The following is an 11,158-nucleotide window of genomic DNA, read 5'->3' as shown; positions in this document are numbered from 1 at the left end:
TGCACATGGCAGAGCCAGATTCCGCATGCAGGTTCTGGCTCTCCTGCCTTTGCTGTACTGCAGATGATCACGGATGCTCACCGTCGGTCATGTACAGTACAGATTCATGTTTAAAAGGTTTGTTTTTCCCACGCCATCACTAGGCGGAGAGGCGAGTACCCGTGGCCTATCTGCAATGTTAATTTCAGATGGGCTGCAGGTTGGACAGTTTCCATTAACTTTAATGGAAGCCGTCCGCGCAGAGTCCACAGCAAAATACAGCATGCTGCAAATTTTCCTCCGCTCACGGAAATCGTAATTTGTTTCCTCCTGTGTTATTAGTCTGCAGCTGGGGTTACTTATAATCCTGCCTGTGATGATCTGAAGATGTTTACTAGGAAGGGATATCTACAGAAAAAGAAGTCTCTTTGAGGCTTAGCAGTCAGTGAAAAAACTGCAATATTTCAGGATTTTTCTGTTCAATTGTAAACAACATCAAACGATATAAATAATGGATTATCTTCTGACGCTTTACTCACTTTATGGAACTGAGTTTTTCTACTAAAATGTTCCTGTGATATCTTTTCTCATCGGCACATGTCATCGGTTAAGAAGGACTATAATACAAACAAACTGCAGACACAACTTATAATAACCAGCACAGGATATAACGCTTGGTCTGGGCACAAGGTTACAACTTATAATAACCGGCACAGGATATAACCCTTGGTCTGGGCACAAGGTTACAACTTATAATAACCGGCACAGGATATAACCCTTGGTCTGGGCACAAGGTTACAGCAGAAGCACTTTTGTGCCCACACTTTATATTTCTTTTTTACACAAGTTATAAGGAATTTCATTCTCCGGGAGTGTCCGCCATTATAATACTACTTGATGAGTAATGCATTAAATATACTAAACAATGAATACTATACAGCAAGGTATAATATTAACACTGATGTATTATGACAATAATTCTGCTAACATATGATGGACAGTATTGCACTATTTTGACTAATGTTTGTATTAATACTCATTATTGTTCAATTATACATTGTTTTCTCAATGTCAGTTAATGCCATGGACATGACTGTCAAGCTAACATCATTCTATCTATTTAATCTAAAAGATTTATTTTGAAAAGCCTCTTCTTTGTATCCCGTCTGGCAGGAGGAGCAGATCTTAAGCTAGACATTGAGGAAGATTAATCCTTTGATGTAAAGAAAAATAATTCCTCTTCTCGGCTGTTCCTGCATCCCTTTCATCTAAGCTTTTCTTTGCATCTCACGCACATATCTTCATGTTGCTTGGTTCATAGGCATCAGGTGCTAATGCTCAGGGAATGCCATCTCTTCACCAACTCTTTGGGTTTATTGAGCATTTCATTCCAGTGTTCCAGCTCTCGCCCTCTAGTGTACATGAATGGTCCAACCACAACACGACCTAGTAAGTTACTTTCTAAATGTGAAAGAAATAGTGATACTTGGTTAATACATACATAAATAAGCATATATAAATTTAAAGGGTTATTCTCATCTTTTCTAGGATATGCCATAGCATTCTGATTGTTGGGGTTTCATCTTCTAGCAGCCCACGAAAATGAAGAATGAAGGCACTGGGGTGTTGCTGTGCAGGTAAAATACTCAAAAATGAGTCGTAGTGCCTTATTAGAGTTGTGGCACTTAAATTTAAAGTGGCCCTCTAGTTTCACATTAGAATTCTGTCTTGGAACCAGAGGCCAATGGAGATATGTTACATGCAGATTTTCTTCTCTGCCATCCCGCTGATCTGCCGCTTATGGACCTGTTTTCTAACTACCTACTACACTGTACACTGCTCTCTGATTTGCCAGCACTAATCACATGAGCACCCAATTAGATAGTAGGTGTAGTGTATTGGTAGTCTATCAGTATCAATGCACTGTGGAGAGTAAGAGTCTGAAGATTGCTTCGGCCATCTTGGATGGCTGAAAACAGGACCCAGAACTAGTGGATCGGAGGGCTTGCAGAGAAGAACAGCTGCAGGTAATATATATCCTCAGCCTCCTCTGGTCCCAGAGCAGATTTCTGTCCCAAAACCGGAGGGTTGCTTTAAGGATTGTGGGGATCCAGGCAGCAACCAATCAGTATGCACTGCCATTTGTATGTTGAGAAAACCCCTTCAAATATATTTACTTTGGAGAAACTGCAGATTATGCTGCAGGTTTCTCAATTACAGCATCATCAAGCAGGATAAATTCAGACTAAAGGAATATTTTTCTAAAATATCTCTTCAAGGAATCTTTCATTCTTTCAAAATCCTCATAATTACATTTTTAGAAGGTTAAGTATGAAATCAAGGAGCCTACAAATTCATCTTCTCCGTAAAGTTACTTGAATGCCTACAAATAGTAATTACATATTTCTCCTTCCTCCCCCTCCTTGACTTACACAGCTGGTAGAGTTTCCAGATGGCTCTAATTGGCATCTAATCGAGTTTTAAAAGCTTAATTCTCTGCTCTGTTATATAGTGTGCAATTATTTGTCTTAGGAAACCTTTGGTTTATCAAACCTTCACAGCATGATAACATTTAAAGAGCATTTCTCCCAAAAGTAAAATAATAACAATTTGTAAATATAAATGTCTTTGACAAATTCTGTCTAAAATATTTTAATATTTTAAATAGTCATTAACTCAACAAACTTGTGCAAGGGCTCCGGTACACGGGCAGATTTGATTTGCGGGATTCGGTGGCTTCACCCGGATCCCACAGCAAATACTGCCCATAGCCTCCAATGGAGAACCGCTGCTTCCTGCACATGAACTAAAATTTCCGCTTGCGGAAGAAAAATCGCAGCATGCTCCATTCCATGCAGTTTTCGGACTGGATGGCTTCCATTGAAGTCAATAGAAGCCGTCCATCCCGCAGCCCTTCCGCAATCATCATTGCAGAAAGATTGCGGGATCCGCAACGTCGCAACATAATTTGTATTATGCATGCACGCTGTCAGGCAGCCGGCGCTTCCACAGTACAGATAAAGAAGAATCCAGACAGGTAAACGGGGCTATTGGCCGGACACAGGGTCAGATCCTGCTTCGGGATCCAGCATGCGGGATCCGACCCTGTCGTGTGCAGGAAGTCTTAATGTGATAACTAGCAAAAGGTAAAATCAGTTGGTTTACCTAAAAGGATGATTTTGTGCTGAAAAATCACTAACCACTTCCTTCTAATTTGCAGTCCGCTGCCTGTTGTAATGTGAAATTTGTCTCTAGTAACAGAGGTACTAAGACATATTACAGGAAATGGGCCTGGGGCTTTGCTTGCTGGTGTCTCATATTGCCCATGAAAGACTATAGAAAGAAGAGGGGAGCTGCAAGAGGGAAACAAAAGCAGAGAGACTCACACAGACTGCTGCTGCAGCTAGTAGTAAGTTTTTCTTGACTAACAGCTACTGAAATTACATCTACAATGCTTAATACTGTTACACAGGGTGGGCCACAGAAAATTAACCCAGCACCACACTCCTATGAAAGATGTCTAGAAGAAAATCTGTATTTATTACTCACAGCAACCAATCACAGCTCAGCTTTCATTTCCTATACTACTGAAGTAAAATCAAATTTGCGCTGTGATTGGTTACTATGGGCAACAAAGAGATTTTCTTTTAGACAGCTTTCATAGCACTGTGGTTCTGGGCTAATTTTCCATGACCCACCCTGTATAATTCCTCAATGTTGCTGTTATTACTGGCTGTGCTACAGAGAGAAGCTATCCTGTTCTCCTATGTGTGCATTACATGTGAGCCATCATAACAGCTAGGCTCCATTGTCCAGCTCAGGGTAAACTGTAAACTAGAGATACAGGAAACAAATTATGTATTTGACCTGAAAGTGTTATTGCTCTTGTACACAGACACAGTGAATTATTATAAAAAGCCCCATCAATAATTTACCATGCTATAATTATGAAAGCTAAGTGACAACTAACATGATCTTCCACAGTTAGCACACAACCTTCAAATACTTCTGAAGATAAGATCTGCTTATCAGTTCTCTGTTCCACAGACTGAGAAACCTGAATCCCAACCACTATTGCAGCTCCAGCTGTGGCCATATTGGTCCACCCGAGCTCTCTGAGTGACATATTGAAGATGTTTAGAATTAGAAAAACTAGGGTCTACATACCACTCTTGTTCATGGGTTATATCTGGTATTGCAGCTTATTAAGTGAATGAGGCTAAAGCTGCTTTAACTCCTAACAATTTGTCGTTCTAATGAGCGAACAATGTCATAGTTTGCTCGTGCAGCCTGTTTATACAGGCAGATACATAGTTAGCTCATTCACTCGCTAAATAATTCAGTTATTCACATTCACTGTATAAGTGACTGAGAACGACTGAATGATCGTTTTTTAAACCGAAAGATTAGTTAACGATCCAACGATGGTTTTTATCATTCATCGTTCGATCGTTGGCCTGTTTACATTGAATGATTATCGTTAATTTTCACTTGTTTAAACAATCTTTTAAACGATAATCAACCTGTGCTTTAGATTTTGGATTCTTTAAAGTAGCCTCCTTTTGGTTTGATGACAGCTTTATACACTGTTGGCATTCTGTCAGTTTCATGAGGTAGCCACCTGGAATGGTTTTCCTACAGTCTTTAAAGGAGTTCCGAGAGGTGCTGAGCACCTTTTGGCTACTTTTCTTTCACTCTGAGGTCCAGCTCACCGCAAATAATCTGCGCTTAGTTTGGTGGTTGTGTAGGCCATGTTATCTGACACAATACCTCCATCACTCTCTTTCTTAGTCAAATAGCTCTTACATACTGTGTTTGGGGTCATTGTCCTGTTAAAAAAGAAATGATGGTTCTACTAAGAGCAAACCAGATGGGATGGCATGTTGCTGCTAAATGCTTCTAATAGCCATGAAGGTTAAGTGTTCCTTGAATTTTCAATAAATCATCAATAATTTCTCCAGCAAAAATACCTCCGCACCATCAGACCTCATGATGAGAACCTTACATGTAGAAACCACCCGCTCATCTTTTTTGCATCTCACAAAACATGATGGTTGGAACCAAAAATTAAACATTTTGACTCATCAGACCAAAGCACAGATTTTCACTGGACTAATGTCCATTCCTTGTGTTTCTTGGCCCAAGCAATAATCTTCTTCTTGTTGATGGTCCTCAGTGGTTTCTTTGCAGCAATTTGATCATACATGTTCAGATGAGCCTTGTACTTGATCTCTATGAAGAATTTATGTAGGGTCTAATCTGAGGTGCTGTTAATTTTCTGTTTCTGAGGCTGGTAAGTATTGCAGTAGAGGTAACTCTTGATTTTCCTTTCCTCGAGCGGTTATTATAAGAGCTAGTTTCATCATACCATTTGATGGTTTTTATGACTACACTTGAGGATACTTTAAAAGTTCTTAAAATTTTCAGGATTGACTGACCTTCATGTATTAAAGTAATGATGAACTGTTGTTTCTCTTTACTTAGTTGTGTGTTTCTTGCCATAATGTAGATTAGAACAGTATTTGAATAGGGAAAAACACTGTACAGGACTGTGTACCAACCCAACCTATGCACAAAACAACTGATGGTCTCAAACACATTAAGTGCTCATTCCCAGGAGGGAATTTTAGATGAAAGAATTTTAGCCGCGTGAAAGAAAGAAAAAAACGCACCTAAAAAGATAGGACATCAACGACTGAAATACCCTGCTGTGTGGAAATATAGGTCTTGACCTATCTTTGGTGGGCAGTGCGCACCATGGCCATAGACTCTTATGGGAGCGGGAAAGAAAGGGAGAGGGATTGAGTTCTGCCATGTCGCTAAACCCAGTAGCATTGTGTCTCTGCGGGGAATAAGGGGACTCCCTGGGGGTTCCCTTCATCGCCGGGGACTCCCTCCTTCTGAGTGGGACTGAAGGGAGTTTAAAATCTATACTGCGTCATAGAAACTAAATATGAATCCTCATAAAAAATACAAGTTGCTACTAATAAAAAGTGCTGTTGTATATGTAACCCTTTATCGCCTGTTTCACTCTAGTCAGTGCCTATAAGAGGACACATTAACCCTTTAAAAAAGGGGTGGAGGGATTCCTCAGCAGTGGGGCTGGAGAGATTTAGGGAATCCCTCAAACCTCACTGCTGAGGAATTCCTCCAGCCCCGCAGAGATGAAGGGAAACCCCAGGGAAATGAAGAGATTCCCTGGGGGTTCCCTTCATCCCCACCGGAGACTAACAGGAGCTTACAGCGGGACATTTAAAACTTGCTGTTCAGCTGAACTAAGAACTTTTGGGCTGCTGCAGTGATCTCTCGCTCTCTCGCCCCAAATTTCCAAACAGCAGTGCATTTCTTCTGTCTTTCATCAGCGTTGTTGCAACACTGATACAGCTCGGGACTTATGCAAGAAACCTACTGCAGACTGATGAGGGGCAAACACCCTGAAACAGCTGTCTGTGTATGGTTTTCTGGTTTGGTTTCCTATTCCCAATCATTGTTAAGACTTGTTGGAAAATTAGATTGATTTGAAGGAATGCTACTATCTGTATTTTTCCATCTTCCTAATTTGCATAAATTACCCAGGAGGAGCTAGTATGGTCTTATAAGTCTCCCAAACCCCTTTTGCGTGTTCTCTTTGGGGGAGAGACTATACAATACCATGACCCACTCACCCCCTAGGTGTCCTCACACACTTTTTTGGTCCCTATTGGTGGCATTATTGTATGGCATCTATCACAAGGCTCCTTTGCATGTATACATCCTGATTGTATACCCATGAATATTGGCTCAAGTGCAATGTATACAGAGCCATACACTGTTTGAGGGATATTTGCTCTCAATATCTTATTGATATGATTAAAAGAACTGTTCTGAGACTGACAGTAACATGCTGCACAAGTGATATGGAACACATGAAGGTTGGATAAACAGGTGGAGAGGCAATGCCATTTCCCACGTTTCTGTTAGTTGTACCGGGTGATCCAAAGGTATGGAGACACATGAATAAATGTGAAATGGTTGTTAATAATGCTGTTCTCTGTGTGGCATGTTGCTAAGCAGAAGGTGCAAAATCTATGAGGCGTGGTGCCCAAAACCAGATACAATTTAAAAGTCTCGATCTTGGAACCAAGTCAATGTTTTCAAATGGGAAGCGATGCATGTGACATATATATCTGCTAGAGAATTTAATGAAGAATCCAGATCTGTGTTTAAATGTCACATACCTTTATTCCTGCCAAAGATTTGATCAATTTTCTCTCTGTTACAGACACGCAAGACAAGGACAGAGATTGTGCTGCTGAGCGCTCAGTACCCAAGTCATTGCTGGATTTCAATGGTCTGTACCCTAACAGACCACCAATCCATCTTCGCACAATTGACAAGTTGCTTACCAAATTTCTCCAAACAAGTTCTGTGTTGGACCTGCCAAAAAGTGGACGTAACTAAACTGCCGTAACAACAATAGCCTTCCTGGTGTCCTTCTGCAAGAGCACACACTGTAACACCTGATGTCTGTTACAGGAGAGTAGGGTGAGTTGAACCACCATCGGGTGCATACTGGCTATGTAAAAATGGCACCTGTACAAGATCCAGTTGCTGCACCATATCAATGAGGATGATCCTGATCGCTATGTTGAATTTGCAGAATGGGTGTCACAGCAACCACATTTCACAGAGATGGTGCTGTTCAGTGATAAAGCAAACTTCTACGTGATCGGGGAGGTGCACAAAGCCACACCGCACAGATCCTTCCAAGATGGTTGGTGCATAGAAAGTCAAGAGGTGGTGCACTATGTGGGGTATGAAAACAGCGGCCCTATTCTTCATTGAAGGAAACCTTACTGCTGCCAAGTATCTGCCATTGCTACGTAATGAGGTGCTCTCATCACAATGCAACAAAGATGGCACATTCCCAGTGTGCTTCTAGCAGGACGGTGCCACCTCACATTATAGACGTGATCAGCAGTTTCTGGGGAAGTGGATTGGGCATTGTGTCCTGGTGAAGTGGCCACCTGTGGGGTGATGTCAAGTCCAGGGTTTATGCAGTGAAAATCCAAAGTGTGGCACATATGCAACAGCAGATCCTGGATTCCTGTGAAAAATTTCTGCTGAGGTGTTGTTTTACGTACTACATGAATGGGAGAAGAGGATAGCCTGGATGATTCAAAATAATGGAGAACACAGCAAGCATATCCTTTAGTGGATCATTGCTGTGTTCCTTGTCATGAAAAAAGTGTTAATAACCTTGCAGGAACAAAGATACATGAGATTTAAGCACAAATTTGGATTCCTCATCAATTTCTCTCTCAGAGACATAAGTGCACCCCTTCCCATTTAAAAATATCAACTTGATTCCAAGATGGTGGCTTTCAAAATGGCTGCCTTGTTGGACATCACCCCTCTCAAATTTGCCCCCTTCCCCTTAGCAACATGTCACACACAGGATGGCATTCCCAGCCACCGTGTTCCATTTATTCATGGAAAAATGTTCATATTTTGTATATACAAATTTGACATTTTTTTTCATCTGATCACTTTCATATAACATCATCTTCAGCTTTGCATGTTTTTCAGTTTGTAAATTGTTTTCGTAGTTTTACCCCCATCGTAATAGAGCATTCAAACCTATGGAGCACTTAGGATATTACGGTTTTAAAAGCTAAATATTTTCTGTTAAAAATTGGTTCTTGGTGCTGTGGTTTAGACTGTTCTCATCAGGGCGCATTCACCCTTATATACTGTATTTACAGTCACTGTTCTGTCCAAAAATGTCAAAAACAGCAATTCCACCATTGTTTTTTTTTTTCTGCATCTTAAATTCATAGAATTCACCGTCCAGCATAAATAAAACGTTACATTTATTCTCTGGGTTGGTGTGATTATGGCGAGACAAAATATGGATATTTTTATGTTTTACTAGTTTTGCACAATGGCAGAACGTTTCATGGTAAAAAATTATTCCTTTGTTGCCGCATTCCTAGAGAGGTAACAATTTTATTTTTCTAAGGTTCATATAAATTATTGTTTAACTTTTATTGTATTTGGGTAATGGAAAAAAAGGCAGTTCCACTCTCACTTTTTTCCTTTCTTTTCATGCTATTCACTGTGATTAAAATAGTACATTTATTATGTGGGTCGCAATGATCATGGTGATACAATAATGTATATTTAGATTTTTTAAAAGTGTTATAAAAAGTCCTTATTCTTTAAGTCCCATTAGGGATCTTCTGATCACTAATATAATTTTTCCATACCTGCAATATGCCAAAGCTTTATTGAATAAGCACCAAGTACGTAGGAGGATGGTTTCATGCGTAGTAATGGCCAAATGTTAGTTGGAAGTCAATAGGGAAACTCTATAGATGCTATAAACAATGTGTTTTGGGGGGGCTTTTTTATTCACTGGTGCATTTTTTCGGTCACTGCTGTTGTTTTGCAGTTGTACTTGATTGTTGGTTTGGTGGAGTTTTTTTCTGGTGTTTTTGCAAAACTTTCTTTATGATACATGTGACCACAGCATCTAAGAGAATGACCATGAGAGAGGGCTTACTCTGTCACTTATTAGCTCCTCACACCATGATCATGAAGTGCCAATGAGTTGCCATGGCAACCAATAGCCTAAAAATGGCCTCCAGGTCTGAAATCTATGGTGGCCTATTAGGCCCTACCAGAGACAAGGTGTCGCACACTGCACCAATCATATGGCTCTTCATTGCTCACCTTCTTGACGCCTCCCGTCTGCATCTCTGCAGGGGTTGCGTCATGTTGCTACGCTCTCGGTACACTCAACTGGGTTCTGCGCATAAATAGAACCATTGCTTTGCAATGGCAGCGGACACATGGCCGCTTTTTATGCGGATGTCCGATAAATTATAGGACACGAGGAATCGCAGATCGCGCCTATCTGCGATCTGCGATTCCTTGTGTTCTATTATATGCGCTCAATGGGGCCGGCGGCAGCAGCGCCGACCCCATTGAGAACATATATTACAAAGATCATTCTCCTCTGCCACAGCTGTAACAGCTGTGGCAGAGAAGAACGATGTTCGCCCATTGAATTCAATGGAGCCGGCAATACAGCCGGCTCCATTGAAAGCAATGGGCTGCCGGTGAGCACGGGATGAATTTTCGGGAAGGGCTTAAAAATATAAGCCCTTCCCTGAAAATCATCCAAAAATGTGTAAAAATAAAAAAAATATATATACTCACCTTGTCCCTGCAGCCGGAGTTCAGCTGCGGCCGGCCGGCAGTTCTCCTGAACTGCTCTGTGTAGTATTCAGCAACCAGGGATTTAAAATCCCCGCCTGCTGAATGGGCTGCCTCTGATTGGTGAGGGCTGTGACTAGAGGCAGCTCTCACTCACCCATTCATGAATTCATGAATGGGTGAGTGAGTGCTGCCTCTGATTGGCTCAGCGCAGAGACCAATCAGGGGCAGCTCTCAGCTGTCATTCAATAGCTAAGAGCTGCCTCTGATTGGTCCCTGCACTGAGCCAATCAGAGGCAGCACTCACTTACCCATTCATCAATTCATGAATGGGTGAGTGAGAGCTGCCTCTGATTGGTGAGGGCTGTGACCAATCAGAGGCAGCCCATTCAGCAGCCGGGGATTTTAAATTCCCGCCTGCTGAATACTACACAGAGCAGTTCAGGAGAACTGCCGGCCGGCCGCCGCTGAACTCTGGCTGCAGGGACAAGGTGAGTATATATTTTTTATTTTTACAATTTTTGAATGATTTTCAGGGAAGGGCTTATATTTTTAAGCCCTTGCCGAAAATTCATCCAGCGCTCACCGCCAGCCCAATGCTTTCAATGGAGCCGGCTGTATTGCCGGCTCCATTGAATTGCAATGGGTTGGACAGTGCTCCTTTGATCGGGGCCTTTTCACCGAAAACGCTGCTAGCTGCAGATTTTTCGGGCGATTTTTCGGCCCCGGTCACGCGATTTGCTGATGCGCATCTGTCATGCGATCCGCAAATCGCTGCAAAAAACGTCCGTCTGACTGAGCCCTAAATGTAACACTGCATTTTTTACTTAACTTTTTTCGGCATTCAGAGCTGCAGTTTTTTGCGCATTTGCCTGCTTTTTTACTGCGGATTTTTATGCAGTAACACCACAGTCAAGCAAGCCGATGATGTGACTACTTTTTTTCCCCCTCCCGGTGACATAGTAACCTGCCTAAAAAA

The 11,158-nt window shown here is 41.6% G+C and overlaps 1 protein-coding gene across 1 annotated transcript in view; it reads right to left on the bottom strand.

Moving 5' to 3' along the window:
* Positions 1-999: 999 nt before the first annotated feature.
* Positions 1,000-11,158, bottom strand: part of SYT15 (synaptotagmin 15) — an 85,334-nt gene continuing 75,175 nt past the window's right edge. Inside the window, exon 8 of the mRNA XM_066598739.1 lies at positions 1,000-1,440. Coding sequence (XP_066454836.1) covers positions 1,304-1,440 — 137 coding nt within the window. The 3' untranslated portion in view covers positions 1,000-1,303. The remainder of the gene's footprint in view (positions 1,441-11,158) is intronic.

The sequence above is a fragment of the Eleutherodactylus coqui genome, chromosome 4 (genome assembly GCF_035609145.1).
Source record: "Eleutherodactylus coqui strain aEleCoq1 chromosome 4, aEleCoq1.hap1, whole genome shotgun sequence".
Lineage (NCBI taxonomy): Eukaryota > Metazoa > Chordata > Amphibia > Anura > Eleutherodactylidae > Eleutherodactylus > Eleutherodactylus coqui.
This window is presented reverse-complemented; position numbering and strand designations above follow the sequence as displayed.